This window comes from Lycium ferocissimum, chromosome 3 (genome assembly GCF_029784015.1).
Source record: "Lycium ferocissimum isolate CSIRO_LF1 chromosome 3, AGI_CSIRO_Lferr_CH_V1, whole genome shotgun sequence".
Taxonomy (NCBI): Eukaryota; Viridiplantae; Streptophyta; class Magnoliopsida; order Solanales; family Solanaceae; genus Lycium; species Lycium ferocissimum.
The window spans coordinates 5,391,733-5,412,539 of record NC_081344.1 but is presented as its reverse complement, the minus strand read 5'-3'; the positions used below and the strand labels follow the sequence as shown (position 1 = coordinate 5,412,539).

Genomic DNA, 20,807 nt, shown 5'->3' with positions numbered 1-20,807 from the left:
AAGTTTTTTGTTTCTCATTTGGCGTCGATACACGCTTTGGGTCATGATTGTCCCCTTTTTAGGGCATAATTTAGATTGGTCTCTATTATTAAAAGTTATGCAAATAGTACTCCTGAAAAGTTATCTTTCTCAATAATATTAGACATGGGCTTAATATTTGTACTTTTCTTTGGGTTCATATATTGCTTGTAAGAACATTAGACTATCGTCCAAATTTGTAATAACTTACATAATTTTAAATCATAATTTGATACTTTCTTATAAGGTTTTCAGTTTGCTCAAATGCAATTTCTAGACCGAGGTCTAAAAGGTTCTTAAATTATAAGAGAGATAAAAAGAAAACTTTATTAAACATATATCTGAAAAAGAGATAGTAAAATTTCGCTCCGCATCGGAAAGAGATAGCCACTTGCATAGAAGAGCTCAAACCTGGATTCCAATTAAGAAAGAGTAGTTATCAATTCACCACAACATTTTTATGATATACTATTGGTAAACTGATGGAGCCAGCCAATAGGTTCCCCCTCACCAAAGGCCAAAATCCTTCCACAACCTGAGAACTTTACATTATCTACAAAACCTACTCCAAACTACTTGTCCACCCTATACCTTCCAATTCAATAGATAGGGAGAAAGCAGCTCCCCATCTTTATCACAAATACCCCCTACTCCCTTTTCTCTACAGTCCATTCAAGAACCGATTTTCATATCCTATCCCAAATGGCTTGCTCTGCTTCTTCTTCAACTGCACTTCTTTCTTCCACCTCTAGAGCTGCTGCCATTTCCCCCAAATCAGCAGCCCCCATTTCTCAATCACTTTCCCTTCCTTCTTCTTTCAATGGACTTCGAACTTGCAAGCCCTTTGTTTCTCGTGTAACCCCTTCCCTCTCTACACGTGTCGCTCAATCACAACGCCGTCGTTTTGCTGTTCGTGCCTCTGTAAGTTTCTCTCTCACCCTTTTTTTGCTTTTCCTCCATTGTCAATTTTGAGGTATTTTAACCGTTACTGTATATATTAGGCATTTTTTATCTGTGTTGTGCTCTTGAACTTGGAAGTTCAATGTGGTTCATTTGATTTTTTTTTTTTTTTTTTTTTTTTTAACAAGGATTGAAATTTTATCTATTAAATCCTTGCTTAAGCACGCCGTCATCAATACTTTATCCTTTGAACTGTAAGGCAATGTGAATTGTATTTATGGACTGTTTTAGGGTAATGTGAATTGAAAATTACTATATGTTCACTTGTATAACTTGCTACTGATAGAGTATTAACTATTGCAGTATGTTGTGTGCTCCATACTTGCCAAAAAGGGATTGAAGGATTGAATGACGATGGTTTTAGTAAAAATTTATGATCACCCCTTGCAACCCAATGTAAAGGACCAAAAAATATAGGCCATGACTATCTAGAAGATATTAGACTAGGTATAAATCCAGTCAACTTAGTTTGTGTTGAGAGACAAAAAGTTACATAAGAAGACCAAGTAAAATAAAAGATATTGTCTGGTCAAAGATTCTCGAGTTTCCAATCGTCCCAAAACTTTTAATGCTTCTTCTGCTCTATGTTGATAAGAGCTTGCACTAAAACTGGGAAGTTGGACAATTTCAAAACTTGATTGTTTTGCTCAACCAACAAAAAATTACTATGGGTTGTCAGGATGTTTGGAAATGGGAAACAGGGGGAAACAACGCCTTTTCCGTTAAGACCTATTATGTGAAGCTTTTGGCGAGAGAGGTGATTGTTTTCCCACATACCTCGATATGGATCCCTAGAGTTCCGAGAAATTTGTGCTTCTTCACCTGGTTAGCTATGAGAGGAGTGATTTTGACAGTGGAGAGCTTGAGGAAGAAGAAGATTACCTGTCTTAGTTGGTGCTTCATGTGCAAAGAATCAGGGGAAGACGTAGATCACCTACTCTTACATTGCCAGGTAGCATCTTCGTTATGGGGGAGTTGATGAGATGGTTTGGTTTCGAGTGGGTAATGCCGAGAACTGTGAAAGAAGCTATGTTTAGCTGGGCTCGTAGAAGACGGAGGAGGAGATGCAGGGCATGTGAAGTTGTCCCCTTAGCACTGATGTGGACCATGTGGAGTGAGAGGAATAGGAGAGCTTTTAATGGAATAGAGAAAGATTTTGTACACTTGAGAAATAGCCTCTTTTCCCTTATTTCTTTTTGGTGCACCCATGAGGTTACTTTTTGTATAGATGATTGGGTGACTTTCGTAGAAAATCATGTATTCTTGTAGGATTTTCTACTTTTTGGTATACTTCTTGTATACGGGCTATTTAATGCCTTTTTTGTTAATTATATTCTTACTTCTTAAAAAATTAAAAATAAAAGAGCTTGCACCATAAAAACATGATGATAACCTCCCTGCGGTGGTTGTGCTTATGTATTGATCAAGATTCATCTATCTGATGTCCTTTCATGTATGTTTTGCATGTATAGAGTGAACTCCCACTTGTTGGAAACAAAGCGCCAGACTTTGAGGCAGAAGCTGTTTTCGATCAAGAATTCATCCAGGTATTATGTTCTTTACCAAAAATTCATCCAGGTATTATGTTGGTGCCCTTTGGTATTGTTAGTCTTCTCGAGACATCTCTTTTCCGTTTTTAGTTATACAAAGTGTCTTTCCCTATTCTGTTTTTTACTTCTCTTTTAAGTTGATAATAAGAAAAGGCAAAACATTCTATGCGTTTGTGCTCCACATCCGTGAGGGATTTCATTCACTCAAGAAGACTCATATCCCTGATTAGACTAAGCCGAGGGAAAGGGCAGACTGCCTTCGGGAAGTCAAAGACTGTCTTTTCCTTCTTTCTCATCAGGGTGTCAATCAAGTTTTGAACTTTTCTTCAAAACTGTGCTTCAATGTCCATAATACATACGAACCATAGATTTTTGGTTTAAAGGTGACAGGTTCTGCATGAAATATTGATACGTTCAAATGAGAAATAGTTTTGTCTATTTAACAATGAAAAAAGTAATTTTGTCCTTTGCTTACTGTTTTGTATGGCTTACTGGTTCTCTTTATAGAGTTATGGAAGAATGTAAAATAAGGGATGTAAAAAGAAATAAAACTGCATAGGAGTTAAGTGTTGAAAGCTGAAGTATCTAGCGAGGCTCCTCTTATTAGCCAAAAGAATAAACATTAGTCAATCAATCGAATCTCAATTCTAAAATAGTCGGTTTCAGCTAAGTGCTATACCTTGTCAGCTAAGAATAAACACCATTCATAAATTAGAAACCTTGAGGGGAAGCGTACGTTGTTGGCTAACCCATCTGATTGCAGTTGGTGACAGAAATGAGGACATAGAAATAACAGAGTGTAGTACTACCTCAATATGCAACGTTTCATGCTCATCTTAAGTTATACGAAGTTTGAGCTAATGATCCTAGCTTTTCACTGTCACCCCCCCCCCCCACCCCCTGCGGTTTGTGATGACAATAATTCTTTTTATTCAGGTTAAACTATCCGAGTACATCGGGAAGAAATATGTGATTCTCTTCTTCTACCCACTTGACTTCACATTTGTTTGCCCTACAGGTTTTGCACTTGAAATCTCTCTGCTGCTAATTTCAGTTTCTTTTAATGAATCTGTGCTGACTATTGTGGTTGCTAAATGTGTTGTTATAATGTAATGTCTTTTCCTGCTACTGTAGAGATCACTGCTTTCAGTGACCGTCATGAAGAATTTGAAAACCTGAACACAGAAATATTGGGTGTTTCCGTAGACAGTGTGGTATGTATTTCTTTCCTTCATATTCTTATTATGAACTTATAAATTCATTACTTGTATGTGTGTACCCAGTGCTTTAAGTGTCTGCATTTCATATGCTTACTTCTGTATAATGTGATAATTTAATTGTTATTTCTTCAAAATGCCTATAAAAAGGATAGTTCTAAATGGCTTATTGTGTTGCATTGTGCTGCTGCACTATCATGCCTCTCTCACTTGCTTTCAAATCGTTATATATTTGTGATGGTACGACTTTAAGCAGAGGCCTTCAATATCTAGTTTATCTGTTGTATAGGCATGGACAAGGCTTCTCATCACTTTTTCTCTCTCTTTTCAGGGGTGAGAAGGTGGGTTTAGGTTGGGCTGGGGAGATTAATTCTTTGCTCATATAATGATTTAGGTTGTTATGTGAATTATGAGAAACTCATGTAAAATAAAATTTGTATTCACTATACACTCCAAAAGGTGTTTAACAGTTCCAAATGAACTTCTATATAAGAGAAAATAGTATGTAAGGGTTTTTTCTTTGGACTTTAGAAGACATTTCTTTTTAATTCCTTTAATTACACCAACTACATACCCAGTGAAATCCCACAAAGTGGGGTCTGGGGAGGGTAGAGTGTACGCAGACCTTAGTCCTAACTTACCCCAAATTTGTTCTTCTTTTTGACTTTTAGATCGTTTAGTTGTGAATTATACCTTTTACCTGATATTGTTATTATTTTGCTGTTATTTGTTATAGTTAATAAATAGAAAAGGAATAAAAATGTGGACTCTTTCCTATTATTTTGTAGAAAGTAAAATTGTGATGCCTCAGTTATTTACTTGTTTGCAATTATTCAGTTGTAATATCCAATGATTTTTGTCGCTCTCTCTTGAGTACCTTTTGGATGTTTTATTATTGATTTCACGCTGTTGCTCTTGCAGTTCTCCCACCTTGCATGGGTCCAAACTGATAGAAAGTCTGGTGGTCTAGGTGATCTGAAATATCCATTAATTTCTGACATAACCAAGTCAATTTCAAAATCATACAATGTACTTATCCCTGATCAGGTATGTCGTTCTGAGAGTCTCTCGTAATTGTTTCTATCTCCAAAACAAGCCCAAAATGATGGGGAAATAATGTGTCTCATTTGAGATAGTGTTTTCTCGTGGCTTACACATTCTGGTGCTAAATGGGATCAGCTTCCCACGATTTTTCTGGTGTTGTTTCAGGGGATTGCATTGAGAGGACTTTTCATCATTGACAAGGAAGGAGTTATTCAACATTCGACCATTAACAATCTTGGAATTGGTAGGAGCGTTGATGAAACATTGAGAACTCTTCAGGTATAGATTGGCCAATGTATTTGGGCTTTTGCATAATTTGACCTGAATCAAATTACTATATTTTTGCTTATAATTTCCTTTGGGTTCGGCAAAACAGGCGTTGCAATACGTTCAGGAGAACCCAGACGAAGTGTGCCCAGCTGGATGGAAGCCTGGGGAGAAATCCATGAAGCCTGATCCCAAGGGCAGCAAAGAATACTTTGCATCCATTTGAGGGGATGAATGAAATTGCTTTTATCTAATTTGTTGTTTGGAGAAGCTGGAGAGGATACTTTTCTGTAACATTTTTCCAAGGTACCGGTTGAGTTTTGGCATTTTTCAGAATAGATATGTACACTCATGTATTCTGCCTTTGAAGGCCAGTACCTTAAAATAATGTGACAACCCAAGTCCATGATTCATATTCTTTGCTTTGGCCCGACAGACCTCACAGATTTGTCCCTTCGGTTGCTCCATCATCAAGCTCAAAAGCGCACTTTCTATGCGAACTTTTGATATAACGTTATAAAGCACTTCACTTTACTCTTCCATTTCGATGCGGGATTCATCTAAGGTGTCATGTGCACTTGCACTTCTTCATAAACTTGCTAACCTAGAAGTCTGTCAATCTCTCTCTTTGACCCGTCCTAGTTGATCCGCCTTCCGTCATGGGTGTCAAATGGTCTCACTTTATCTTACCTACAATTGGATCATAATTCAATAATTGAGCTCAGGAAGTATACCAACCTTCTGCTTCACTTCACAGGTTCTAAACTATTCCTGTTTCCAACTCCTCTCTCTTCTCATGGGCCAATATTTAAATGGACAAATACTAATAGGTTCTACCCTATGGTTTAACAGATCACAGGAAACCATAGTAACCGGTGTATTATCATTGATTCATGGAACTGCTTGGCATATTTATAGATGACTACTTTTGCATTAGCTCTTTCTCGTTAGGTAATTACCGAGGCAAAAGTTGCTCGCTCAGAAGCTAATTTTCTCGCTATCTTAGTGAGACTAATATATAAAACTCTCACTTAAAGTCTTAAACTACCAAGACTCAGAAGTTTTGTGCGAAGACCTAAAATTACGTTTAATGTCTCTGTCCATTCTCCAAATTATTAAAAAACAAAATCATCTTTCTAGAAAAAAAGGATTTTTTTTTTTATTTCACGTCATTATACAAGTGGTTTCCATGGGAATATGTTTTCTTTTTAACTGTAGGTTTTATTGACATGTTCCGTCACATGGCAACTTACAGTGACAATTATATATGCATGGCCTCATAATTCGACTAAGAACTGGTCTACAACCACTTGTTTAAAGAATAGTAATGTTTTATGAGAATAATACGATCACTAAGATCCTTCGATTTATTTAATCATATTTCTGTTGGGAGATTCCACGCTTTGCTCCCTTGTAGACTCCCCATCCACATATTTTGGAGTCAATTATTTCATAGAAAAGGTTTACAACTTATAACTTTCTACTAATCAAGATAATAAAGAATTGATCATATTATTTTCTAGATGGTTCATGTATCACCTAAAAAATAATGAAGCAATAATTAACGTTTTATAATCAACTAGTTATTAAAGATACAATTTGTCTTGCAATTTTTCGAATTGAAATGGATTATATAGATTTGTCCGGTGAAATATAAGTTACCAAAATTGCTGCTGCCTCACCTACCTCCATAGATGGACCTAAAGAAACATTAAGCATCTAATACATCATCTTGGTATGTGTTATAAATAATCGAAATCATTAATTTTTCAATCTGTTTGAATAAGAAAAAATTCATGAATGACAAATAATGGGGAGCCAAAACCACTAAACTAGATGAAATGATTAGATAAAGGTAAAAGAATGGGAATATGGAGATTTGTTGTAAATATTAACATGCTAATGACTTGTAAACCAAGATTTATAAGGATATGTGCCACGAGAAAATATTCCAAAGCGCAAAACACAAATGGGAAGGCCATTGGTTATTAGTACAAAACTGGAGTAGAGTTTTTTTATTGATCTCCTCCTTTTCTCTCAAAGACTGTTAGATACACGAGTTAAGATCAAGTTCATTAAAGGACGTCAGTAATTTTGTGCTTATCAAAAAGCAAATTATGTTATCGTCACATTAAATTCATGACTCGTGATTCGTGAATGATACATTTATTGTTAATTTCCTAAACTACGTCACATCGATTATTATCCAAAATCCATCGTATTTGACACTTGTCTGCTATTAAAATGATGCCTAACAAATAGAAATTACCACAAATTAGGAGTGGGCGTTTGGCTCGAGTGAACCAAAATATTTTCCTTTTTAAATTCTTTTACTAGTGAAGTCATCTCTTATGAAGTATTATTTCTCTATATATAGTTCCCAAAGCTCAATTACTAAATTATAAAATTGCTGTATAGCCTTGTTTGTGTGAAATATCTTGAGTTGAACATTTTTATGATCAAATTCGAGATTTATTTAACAACAAAGAGTCGGAGAAAAGGAAAGGAAAGTAGGAAATCTGACACAATTTTAAGTAGGAACACCAATGGCTTTACAATAAAAAGGACATACTAGTAAACACGTCAAAAGCATAATGCCTGAACAAAATAGATCTTCACAGATCCACAAAAACTGATGCTTCAAAAGCATAATGCCTTGAACAAAATGAACCTTCACAGATCCACAAAAACTGTTACTTTTTCTTTCTTTTTTTCCAGATTTGTATATGTATACTGAAATTTCTAAATCGACGAGAAGCAAAAGACAATATATAATTAAGAAAAAAATACACATTTTACGTAGGAACACAGGATTCGGGCGTATAATTACATCTTTGAATTTCATCCTCCCATATCAATTTCGATATGATTTCATCCTTCTCTGGTACATGTTCCTGCAACAGAAAAAAAAAATTAAAAAGAAGCCACGAATGATACACAACATACTTTTCACTTTAATATCATCTTTCATAACCTTTCTATTTTGAAGGAAGAAGACAAATGAATAAGCTTACAAGTAGTAAAATATTAGTAACAAAAGAATAAGTTACATTCTATTTGTGTCTTAATTAAAGATAAGGTACTATTAAATATTAAGAGAAGCTTCTATCAGTCTGAAAGGCCTCAATTAGGACACAACATTTTACCAATAAAATATCAAGTTAGTGCTTCAAGTTGAACTGTTCAAAGAACTTAACTAGTTTTATATTTTTGTACTTTGACAAAACAAATTATGAATAAGGATGCTACTAAAAATACTATGAAGAAAAGTGAGTCTAATAATGTGAATATATATATTCATACCTCAAGTTCTCTGATCAATTCTTTGGCTGTTGGAGCAGACACGATTATGCGACGTGCAATTGGAGAAACAAAGCCTTCATCAACAGCCTTATCGATAAAAGACAATAACGAATTATAGTAACCCTCAACATTCAACAGCCCCACCTGCATATTTAGATTATATTAACATCAACGATAAAACGGCCTTCATTGCACAAAAAAATTCATTATTCTAATGCATAAGAAGCACTTCCTTGCCATTCAAACAGGATTATGGAGCATGAAGATGATTAGGACGTGCAAATCTTGTGTGTAATCTTTCCATGTGAAACAAAATTAATAAGGACCACGTGCTTCGATACTCTTCGAATATCATTTTTATTTTGATAAGGATTGTTGACTTGAATGTAGAATTAGGATTAATTCTTTAGACTAGTAAAGACACTTCAAAATAAGGTATGTCGTGAAAAAGGTAACACACAATTTCAAATATAGAATATTTGTGTTGGCTTGTTTGAGTTTTATCAAAATTCTAAATCAAATGCAAGAGGTATAAGAGTTGAAAGCAGTTGGAAATTAATGGCCAAATGGTAAATGCATGTAGCTAAAAGTTACATTTGCTCGGACTCTTTAAAAATGCCGACAAATGTGTGTCGGATTCCCATAAGTAGTGCCTTTTTGTAGAATCCGGCATGGTATGACAACATTTTTTAGAGTCCGAACAACAAAGGCTTAGAAAAGCTAGAAGAACATGACTAGACGTGTGTTGTTGAATAACAAAAGTCCTTCTAGAGGTCTTTGGAGAATGATGGCATTTGGTCAAAAGAAAAAAAATTCAAGCCATGGCCACCTTCACAAGAGAGATTTCATCAATTTTGAGAACACATTTTGTGTCAAACTTTGCATCATTACCAATCGGTCATACTTTTTACTTGAGTATATGCTTAAAAGTGTCATTAGAATGTTTCATTTAGACCTCAGTCAAGACTACCATTACTAAATTCGGATGGATATTTCTATGTAAATTAATCTGAACAGAAAATGTAGATTTCTTACTGGTTTCTGATGGATCCCAAGCTGAGCCCATGTGATGACTTCAAGAAGTTCTTCAAGGGTACCATAGCCACCTGAAAATTGATAAAGTAGAACAATTGATGTCACTAAAGTACACGACACGAACCATGCAGCAATATTCTAAATAGCAACTAATCAGGGGACAATTAAAGAACAAATTTTGATGATTTACCAGGGAGGGCGATGAAAGCGTCAGCTTGCCGGGCCATTTCAGCTTTCCTTTGGTGCATACCAGACACTGCTCTCACTTCTCCAATAGTTCCGCCAGTTAACTGTTACAACATTCATAAAATATTTAGGATATCTTAAACATGAAATGAACTCAATAGAAAATGATCTCAAAGTTTGTTCTGAGTTGTACCTCTCTTGGCATGAGAGTCTTTGGAATCACTCTGCAATAGAAAATATATTCACACAAGGTTATTAACAGTCAAAACTAATAAAACAAAGTGATACTTAACATGAGTAATAATATTTCAAGGTTTCTTGCTATTTACAAGAATACCTTTTACGTCTTAGGACTTAGGAAGATGTTCAATATCATTGTAACAAGAATTAATTAGTGGTACTAATTGATTGTTCAGAAAATGACCCATTTAGTCTGCCAAAAAAGGGATAGGCACACAGATCAATTAGAGTATCAAAAAGACCAACATTTGATCCCATGATGTCTGCCTTTAGGTAGTCCTCAACAAGACAATTTCATTGATAACTGAGAAATTTGCAAGGTCTAATAAAGATCTAAACTTTAAGAGATTTCAGAAAAATTACAACAATCTTTTTAAGCCCAGGCTATAATGTCATCGTCTTTAACTTAAATACACCAATATAGGGCGGAATTAGAGGGGCAGAAGGGGGAAAATTACACTGTACATACAAGTCAATATTTTTAATGCATATATAGTAGATGATTAAACTTTTTGATGAAAATCCCACGTCCACCATTGACACCAACGATATCAGAATGTATACACTATCAGTTTAATAATTTAATGTGTTGTGACAGGTTGTCGACCTTACTTTTGTATAACTAATTTGTAGAATTCTTTACGGCTCAGTGTATAGAAGTTAAACTCGATGCAAACATAAAGTAAACAAGAGAGGGGATGGTGTGGTTACCCGAGAACATGGCGACCGCCATCATGAACAGCCTGAGAAACAAGACCCATGAGGCCCACGCTTCCACCTCCATACACTAAATCAATCCTTCTCTCCACCTTCAAACACATCAAAATCATTAGCAAACTATCATCACATCCCAAAAAAATTAATACTCCAAATTTATTTGACACTCTTTCCTTTTTAGTAAGTCCTACCTCTTTTTATATGCAGAAAGAATTCAACTTTAAATTTACTAACCCTAATGAAATGAGTTCTAGTCACACAAATTTCTATGATTTATCTCAATCCACAAATTTCAAAAATATTTCTTTATTTTCTTAAACTTCGTGTCCAGTGAAACCCCTCTGATGGGTAGTACTATTTACTCATTCTCTCCAACATTTTACACACAGTAAAGCACGTAATCATTAACAGGAATACATTAGCATTATTATACGCGATATAAAATCAGATCCTCGTTCCCAGAAAACAAGTTGTTAGAGACGTGCCATTGAGTGGTATTTTAATATATTTTGTCATGCATGTGCATATATTATCAAGGACTGAGCAAAATTAAAACACACTTGTAAGGAGTCATGATAACAAGGTGGCACGTTCGGTTCCCCATGGAAAAACATGAGAATTTTCAAGAACTGAACTTATCCATAAAAAATTTAGATCATGCAAGAACACTGCTTAACTAATTACTACAGGCAGGCTACAGCTAGCGATTCCTTTTATTTTTCTCCATTAATTCTTGCACACAAAAATACGCTTCTTTCTCTCTCTCATGCTAAACATAAGATAAATCCTAAACATTTTCCATCACAATCATATACCTACCTAGAAAGTTTTGTTCTTTGTATATATTAAATGGGAAAAAAAAACGAATTCTTGATTCTTGAACAAAAAGAATAGCACCAAATGAACAAGAAACAGACTAAACATGGAATAACTTTGGCTACCAAGGGAAAAGGTAAAGAGTAAAGAAACTTGAACTAATAGATGGGTTCTTGATTATAGCTCTCTCTCTGGACCTTTATTTGATGAACAATATGAACATCTCATAAACTGGTTAAAAATGTTAAACTTGGAAAGAAATATGAGGGGCTCGAAAAAAAGCAATATTTTTCCATGAAAAAATACAAAACTTTCTATTTCATTTAAATGAAGAAAAAGAAAATGGAGGGGCTTAAAAACCATATACTCCGTACTATTTTTTCATGAAAGAAAATGGAGAAAAGAAAAGAAGGTTTAAAATTGTTACCAGTTCTTTGCCTAAATCAATAGCAGCTTCTTGATAGCTAGGCTTTTTCCCAGAACTGCTTCCACAAAATACACAAATCCTATGAAACTTTGATTTTCTCTCTACCTCCATTTTTTTTATTTTTTTTTTCCAAAAGAAAAACACACTGTCTGTGTATGTGTTGTATATTATGTTTACTAAATGAGACCAAAAGGACAGAAGTGAAGAAAAAGGAAAATTGGGAATGAGAAGAGAACAAGCTGAAAAGTTTTTTTGGCCTTAACAAGGAATAAGGATGACTTTTATAGGCCATTGTTTAGTTGAGGGCTCAATTATAAAATAATGCTAATTAATAAAAATGATTTTCTATTACATAGTTATTGTCTTATTGGCTAAAAGATGTACTTAATAGAGTACTATTATTTGCAAATTCTGTGTCTCCATTCTTTATTGCTCACAAACTGACAAAAGAAGTATATACATTCTTGGAAATATTCATTTCTTGTTGGCTTGCTTAGTTGCTTATAGACAAAAGTTTTGGTGGAGATGTAATTAGAATACTGGGTCCATAATTCCCTATTCAAGGAAGGAAAAACTCAAATATTTTTTACTGAATAAAATAGTTGAAAATCTTGATATGTTGCCCGATATTCCAACATAAAAAAGATATATTTCCTCCGTCTTTAATTTATGTTAAACTTTTGGCTGTTTATGAATATTAATTTATAAAATTGAAATTTAAATATTAAAAAACTATACGAAAATGCTATAAATTATAATTTTTCGCATATCAATATTAATCAAAATTTATATGATTTGAATCTAATAAAAATGCTACATAAATTGAAGAAGAAGTAATAATCAAATGTTTCCTATTGCATGCAATAAAGGTCCTTCTAATTTGGTGTAAGTATCATATATGCAGATAAGCTTTTGCGGGGTTGCTTCATGGTGGTACTATTTGGTAGATACTTTTTTATAAAAGTTTTTTAACCATATTAAAAATATTTTAGAAATTACCTTAAGATGAGAAAAAGAGTTTTAGAATCCACTTAAGATTGCAGTAGAGTAATAAGTAAGTTTTCATCGTTAATTATATGTTTCAAATTTTATACATAAAGTTTAAATTTGAAACATATAATTAACAAATTTGGATTAGTTAGTCCCACAGCAACTTTAGTGGTGCTTTCCAATTCAAATATGAGTACACCCTTCCTACTCACGGAATAGGTTTGCAGCAAAAATAGACTCCTTTTGTCAACTTGGTTCTTTGAGAATGTTTTTCATTGTCTCCTTTCTTAAATGATTAATAACCACAATTTGGGAACACAGAGATTAAAAAGCTTACTTAAGAATAGTCTTTTGTCTGTCATCTCTGCAGTCTTAGCCAAGCAATTGACCACTTTTACCATTTCCTTTCTATTTATATATATATTATTTTTCTATTATATATAAGTGTCAAAGGAGGACCAATATAGCATTAACAAATTGTACATAAAGCTCTCTATTCCATGTTGTACCCATCTATTTTTATTATATTCTATTATATCTATATTTCTAATATATGTAAGTGTGAAGAGATGACTAACGTAACAATATATATAAGTGTGAAGAGAGGACTAACATAGCAATACAAATTTGTACCACAAGCTATTATAAATTGTACATTTTAACCAACTACTTTTTATCTCAAGTACACATATGTTATATTACTGAATATTTATCTCACCTCATGTATACACGTATGCACTTCAAATTTAATTCTCCGACACATTTATTTCCTTTGTGCACTTATACTTGTTGACTTTTCAAGTTCTTTAAGAATTAATAAATAAATGAAATATAAGTGTGAAGAGAGGACTAACACAAAGAATACAAATTTCTACCACAAGCTATATAAACTGTACAGTTTAACTAACTTCTATTTTATCCCATATGGACATATATCATAGTACTGAATATTTATCTCTTCTCATGTATACACGTATGCACTTCAAATTTAATTCTCCAACACATTTATTTCCTCCGTGCACTTATACTTGTTGATTTTTGACTTTTCACGTTCTTTAAAAATTAATAAATGAAGTACTCCCTCCATTCCATATTACTTAGCCACATTATTAAAAATATATGTCCAAATTACTTGTTCATTTATAAAATTAAGATAAGATTAATTAAATCTTTCCCATCTTACCCTTAGTAATGAATGTTCTTGAAAATAGTCAATTTTGATTAGAATGTATTTATTGGAGAGAGATATGGGTAAGATAGTAAAATACATATTTTATTTATGATTTCTTAAGGGGCGTGCAGAAGGGAAAGTGGCAAGTAATATGGGACGGAGGGAGTATATATTTTACCATCATATTCATATTTATTGGTATAAGTCTCAATAGCCTTGGAAAATGATTTGAAAATGAGTAATTAATGTGAAGGGTAAAATTAATAATAAGAACACAAATTTCTTTCTCTCGATATGTTAATATAGACAAGTAAAAGTGAACGGAGGGAGTGACTTTTATCCCCATTTTTCTTCTTTGACAATACTTTAAACATGAAGAGACGACGAAAAATAGCAATGCAAATTTGTACCAAAAGTTATATAAATTATACACTTTAACCAACTACTTTTTTATCCCACTTGGACATACATCATAGTACTTGAGTATTTATTCTCTTCTCATGTATACACGTATGCACTTCAATTTTAATTCTCCTACACATAACTTGTCCACTTTTGACTTTTTACTTTCTTTAAGAATTAATAAATGAAGTATATATTTTATTCTAATATCCATATTTATTGGTGTATGGTCTCAATAACCTCAGAAAATGATTTGGAAATGAATAATTAATGTGAAGGGTAAAATAAAAAGAAGAAAAAAATATTTTTTTTGATATGTTAACGTGGACAAGTAACAGTGAAGGGAGGAAGTGACTTTTATCCTTGTTTTCCTTCTTTGTCAATACTTTACTTATTTTACTCTCCATTGCAGTCTCTGATTATTGTTTCTTTACATTTATAAAATGTATTACTTTATATTTTCATTTCGGAATTAAAATTGGATGATTTACGATATAAAATATATCTTTCTAATTTTGATTCTTCGCAACAATTTTTTTTAATCTATAATTGTTAATATAAAAAAATATAATATATTTTTTAATTAATTTAATAAAAATATTTTACTAGTTTTGCTTTTAAAAAATTCAATATATACAACAATGGTTCTTATGTTTAGATCTGAACAGTTAGTTAATTGAAATAGATATCAACCTGTCGGTGTAAATATAAGATATTAAATAATTTAAAAGAAAAAATCTAGAATCAAAATATTAATTTTCCCTCATATTCTTAGTAATTTTTTTTCACATCGACGAATAACTTTCATTGTCATGACATTGACAAGAAAAAATTCGACTCTTTCCATCTCAAAGATTTAATTCCATCATATGTTTTAAATTTTTAAACTCTATTTTTTAATTATAACTAAAGTGATGGTACATAAAATACATTTTATATATGTTACAATATATAATAACAATTAGAATGTTTTTAAAAGTTATTTTCAAAATACAAACTTTAAAGATCGGTTAATTAAAGTGAATAGACATCTTCCGCAAAATGCAATAGCTGATTGTACAAAAAACTTTCTAATTTGTACTATTAACTTTGTCCTGTTGGTGTCGTTTTTTGAAGAATATTATACCCCTTAGTTATTGCTGTATTACTCTAGATAACGTTGGTCTTCTTGTAAATTTAGTACACTTTGAGGAACTTTTAATTGATCCAAAAAATCAAACTGCCTGATGTCATGTTGATGGTACATCGCAGCTTTTTCTGCACTCTTTTATGCAGCCACGTTTACACACCTTATTCTTAGCCTATAACTCTTTTTTCTTTTCACCATTAGTAGTTGCCTTCTCATAGACGGACTATAACAAATACAATAACATATCCAGTGAAATCTCACAATGTGAAATTTGAAGAGGGTAAAGTATACGCAGACCTTATTCTCACCTTAAAAAATAGGAAAACTGTTTCCGAAAGACCCTTGGTTTAAGAGAAAACAAGATAAAAGAGTCTGATATGGACATGTGAAATCCAAAATTATTGGCTTCTTTTTATGCGGATATTCTATCCAACTTATATCAAAGCTTTAAAAATAAAAACATGTGAAAAACCAAAAATAATAAAAAGGCTAAAACGATGACGTAAATAAATAAAAGGAACATACTTAAACCCTAACTCCTGTCATACCTTATTTTAACCGGGGTCAAAATAGTTTACAACATCCGGGTAATTTCGGAGTTAATTAAAGTTAAGGAGTCGTCACCTAATTATTTATGGTGAATTAGGACACCTAAGTTAATTAAAGTATTAATCTAGAGTTGATTTGTTTTTTAAAGTCTACGAAACCAAAAAGATCTAGGTAAGGGTTCAACTAACCTAGAGGGAAGGTGTTAGGCATCCTCTAAGTTCCATTAATAATGGTTAATCCGACCGGACTTATGATTAGTTAGGCTAAGTGTAAATGTAATATTATAGAAAAGAAAATAATTTTGTAAGTATTGCTAAGATTATAGATAAATATATAAGAATATTGTTTAAGATAGGACTTGTGGGGAAAATAAAGGTATGAACTACGCTTGGAAAAGAATTAAAAATGGTAGTTTATTGCCTTTAAATAGAATCACCATAAAACCTAAAAAAGTTTTATAAAATAATGTTAAGTTATAATTTTAAAGTAGGTGGATAGTCTCTAGTAGGACACTTATGTTAAACTACAAAAGGCAAGTACGAATTTGGAAGGCCAATTTTAAAGTCAGTACAATGTGATAAACTAATCACTTATCCAATTTCATATGTCTAAATGTCGTATTCTATGTAAGAGGAAATGCTCTATTAATATTATAAAGGAATATTCTAAGGGTTGCGATTTAGTTATGGACAAGACTTTTAATTTAAATTATTTTGTCTCAATAACTTATTCATCTTTGTTGGTATGAAGTAGGTAAGATACAAATGAGGAAAAAAACCCTTAGAGAATGAAAGTTGGAAAAATTTGGGACCAAAAAATGAATTATGAAAAGTTGGCCATTATTTGAAAAAAAAAGTGGCCGGCTATGTGTGTGTGTGTGGAGTGGTGTGGGCCATGGCACACATGTGCAAATTATATATGAGGAATAAGATGACTAATTTAAGTCATCTTCATCTTTTCTTATCCCTTAGAAACTTCAAGAGAGATGAAGAAAGAAAAGAGAGGAGAAACAAGGGAGAAAAAATGGAAGACCAAAAATTGACCATGGAAAATTATTTTCTTCTTGTTTTCTACTCTTTGGAAGGTGCTAAACAACATGAAGTGGTTGTTGAATCAAGCAAAGCTTTTGTTCTTGCAAAACCACACCATGGCCGTATGAACAAAAAACGGATAAGTTCCAAGTCTCCTTTATGTGTTATTTTGTTGATGTTATAGTACGTAGAAATGAATGAAAAACATGAAAATATAAATGTTGAAGTTGAGTGTGGAAGTTGAAGGTTGGAAAGTTGTGTGTGTTGTGTGGTGATAGTGAATTAATTGTATTTGGCTTGTTGTGTGTTTGTTGTAGTGTGTTGAGGATGGAAATCATGAAAACATGCGTAAGGGGCAAACATGGAACCGTGTATATGTGTAGTTGTGTAGAGGTGAAGAATTAAAAAAAGTATCCATGTTTGCAAGTTGTTTTGGCATATAGAAATGAATGAAAAGTCATGGAATGTGATGTTGATGTGTAACCGTGGATAGGGGCCAAATTTTATGTAACGTTTATCGTTGTTCGTTGTGGATTATGTGATAAAAATAAAGGTATAATGACTTATGTCGAAGTAGTAGTGTTGTGGGCGTTTTTAATATGGTTCTATTATGTTTTCTTATAATATAAGGTCGTGTGGTAATGTATGGAACCGTTGACGTAGTTTGTGAAAGAAAGAAAGAAACGTATTATTGTTGTATTCATTATTGGAAGGTTTCGGGTTTCATAGTATGTTGTTTGAATTGTCTTGAATACTTTGTGGATTGTTCGGAATGTTCAAATCTTGTTTGGATGGTTGTTGGTTTGGTTGTTGTTGTTGATATTAGCCGAGTTGAAATCTCGGGGTTGGTGAATATATAGGAAATGCCAACCAATTTTTGGTAGAAAAAGTAATGGTTTGGAATTGGATTCTTTAGCGCGTATGACTAATGTTAGATGCCTATCGATGTTATTGTAGATTTTGAGAGGTTTGAGTTTGGATTAGCCTATAACCACAATGTCTTAGATGAAATTAAGGTATGACATAATTTGTGCCTCGAGGTAATTCCATTCGTAAATGTCAAATGTTTGTGAAATTTGCTTTGCCCATCCTTAGTTTTTACGTGGTTTGTATGTCTTTGATATGGTTGAGTTTGAAATATTGTGTAAGCGATTCGTATAAGTTCCTTGATGTTCGTATCTTTGACGTAACTTATGACCCTTATGTCTTTTATAGGATTAAACTTTCGTTTCAAAAGAGTTCTATTTTCAAAAGAATTTTGTTTTCAAAGGAGACTTGTTCTTAAACACAAACGTCCGTAACTTTTGCACACGACCTCGAAACGCCCCAAAGCATAATATATAAGTTCATAAGACATCACTCTCCCCTACCCCTCGTAGTCGGGCTCGGACGGGGGGTCGGCACATCGTCCGTGGGGCCCGCGGCCTTCTATGCTACTTTTATGGATTTTTCGAAAAATTTAACATTTTCTTCACTATGACTATTTAATACTATTTGTCGAGTTGGAAATAAGGATTTTATGCCCATGATTTTGATACATAATTGTGGTTTCTAGCAGATGAATGCCCATTGGATTCGGAGAAAATTAGTTTTGACTATGGTTTTGGACTTTCAAAAAAAAAGAGGTTCAAATAACACGGAGTTTTCAGTCCGATGATGATGTATATAAAAGTCATCCGTCTGCTTTTGTATTACCTCTTTCACCGGATCCTATTTGTATATGATCGTGCGCACTATGATATAAAATCTTTCGTGTTACGGTTCCCGAGACCTAGCCATAAGCCGGTTCCGTTCAGAAGTTAAACCAATTCCTGATATGGCTTATGTCATTGTTGTGATGATGTGTTGTGTTCACAATTTGAAATCTTCTCCGGAAATAGGGTGGCGACCACGTTCGTCCGGGTCCCATGGACCGCATTTGATATGTGATGATGTATGATGAGTTTGTTCTCCGATGATGAGTTTGATCACCGATGATTTTGAGGTAAATCCCACATTGAATGTCATTCCACATGACGCGTTCGGTATGAGTATGTATGATTTGTGTTCAAAAGTACTTAGATAGTCGTTTGATGTATGCTATGCTTTACATGCTCATTTAGTCCGACCCCCTTTCTTGGGGTCGCGTTTCATGCCAAGTACCCAGCTGAATGCAAACATTGGCGGAGCTGGTCTCCATTTCTCGAATCATAGTGGTACTTTGTATGGTATTCGAAGTTATGATAGAGACTTTGAAGACGGAGTCGAGTATATGCTATGGAAGTCCAGCAGCATATCATTATTGTGTTTGGAACGTAAGCAATAATTGGGTGTTTGTATGTATTATGTTACCACAATGTGTTTGGCAAGCATATAAAAATCCCTTGTATTACGACCTTTTCATACGATTGCGTATTTTATTTGGTTTGAAAAAAAAAAAAATTACGAGAGGCATGTTTGTTTTACGAAAATTTTTCATTACGTGTGCATGTCATGTTTGTGGGCCTGGGTACGTGTGGCGAGTGTTACGTTATATCGGGAATAAAGTCTAACGGAAACTGGGGTGTGACAATTAATATATAAAGTGGGACCTTAGCTTTAAATTATAGTAACTTAAGTCTTAGCAATTAGTCATACAAATCAAATAAAGGTTAGCAATATAAACAAGCATCATCCACAACACATTAGCCGCAATAAACTCCCGACTAAAAGATTTGATTATTTCGTAATCTCTTTGATGGCAAACTTGAAATGATAGAGGATGCGCGGCTCCGTGTGATAGTGGCATCAAACATGTATTTTTTTTTTTTATGTTCAAAAAAAGAAAATAAGAAGGATTAGCAAAAATTTAATTTCTCAACAAACATGATAAATGCCAACCGACGATTAATCCCAAGAAACATCCACCATTTATCAGTAGATAGCGTATACTAGAGTCGTATTTAATGAGATTGTTCTAAATATACAAAGACATTCCACAAAAAAGGAACGGCAATTTTGATTTCAATTCAACAACCCACAAAGATTCAAAAAAACAAAAGGAAAAGGTAGATAAACAAAATAACCACAATCGTTGAAATCAAATTTAAATGCCTTTGCCCATTTTAAAGGAACATATGGTAAGATATTTAGACACTTACAAGATCAACTAAGCCATGCATCTAACAAAGAAGAGTCGATTGATTGGAGATATGAGACAAAAGTCCTATTTAAAGTTTTTACTATAAAATCGAAAAATGCTTGGTTGAAATAAAGCAAGATCCTAAAAGTCATTCTCTATTCGATACACTCAAAGACGCTTAACCAAATAAGAAAGCGAGTTAAACCAATTCCTATATTTTTTTGCATTCCTAAAATAAGAAATGGCGGACAAGGAACTTAATGCCTTAATTCTTTCTATATGAAACATATTTCAATCATAAATGGTAACAACGTGGCATTAAGACATAATTCCGCCAAAAAGGACGGAAATAAACCCAAACAAGTGATTTCCAGTGGGTACGTCAAGTCTCGAATCTAACCCGTGACGGACGAGGCAATAATAGCCTCAATAAAGTTTTGTATTTTGAAATCGATGTCCGAAGTAAAGTGAGATTGTTTTTGTATTTTTTTTTTAAAAAAATTGGAGTTGCTAAAAAACCCCGATAGCGTAGATTTCTAGGGTTTTTTACGGTTCGAAAATGGGCGGGATTAAATCCAAAATTCAAAAATCGTGATAATCCGAACGTTGGGGTTTTTCAGCCTTTATGACATCAACAAAGAAGATGGAGACAAAA

At 33.3% G+C, this 20,807-nt stretch overlaps 2 protein-coding genes across 2 annotated transcripts; one reads left to right on the top strand and one right to left on the bottom strand.

The window, feature by feature from the left end:
• Positions 1 to 588: 588 nt before the first annotated feature.
• LOC132049423 (2-Cys peroxiredoxin BAS1, chloroplastic-like) lies at positions 589 to 5,469 on the top strand. The gene is made up of 7 exons (XM_059440221.1): positions 589 to 939; positions 2,451 to 2,525; positions 3,465 to 3,546; positions 3,663 to 3,742; positions 4,667 to 4,792; positions 4,955 to 5,068; positions 5,166 to 5,469. Exons 1-7 carry the CDS (start codon positions 721 to 723, stop codon positions 5,280 to 5,282), a joined length of 813 nt encoding a protein of 270 aa, XP_059296204.1. The 5' UTR covers positions 589 to 720; the 3' UTR covers positions 5,283 to 5,469.
• Positions 5,470 to 7,569: 2,100 nt separating this feature from the next.
• On the bottom strand, positions 7,570 to 12,041 carry LOC132049425 (cytokinin riboside 5'-monophosphate phosphoribohydrolase LOG7). The gene is made up of 7 exons (XM_059440223.1): positions 11,781 to 12,041; positions 10,532 to 10,629; positions 9,774 to 9,804; positions 9,585 to 9,684; positions 9,395 to 9,465; positions 8,360 to 8,503; positions 7,570 to 7,950 (listed from the first exon to the last, which is right to left on the bottom strand). The coding sequence occupies exons 1-7, from the start codon at positions 11,889 to 11,891 to the stop codon at positions 7,852 to 7,854; spliced, it is 654 nt and encodes a 217-aa protein (XP_059296206.1). The 5' UTR covers positions 11,892 to 12,041; the 3' UTR covers positions 7,570 to 7,851.
• Positions 12,042 to 20,807: the final 8,766 nt, after the last annotated feature.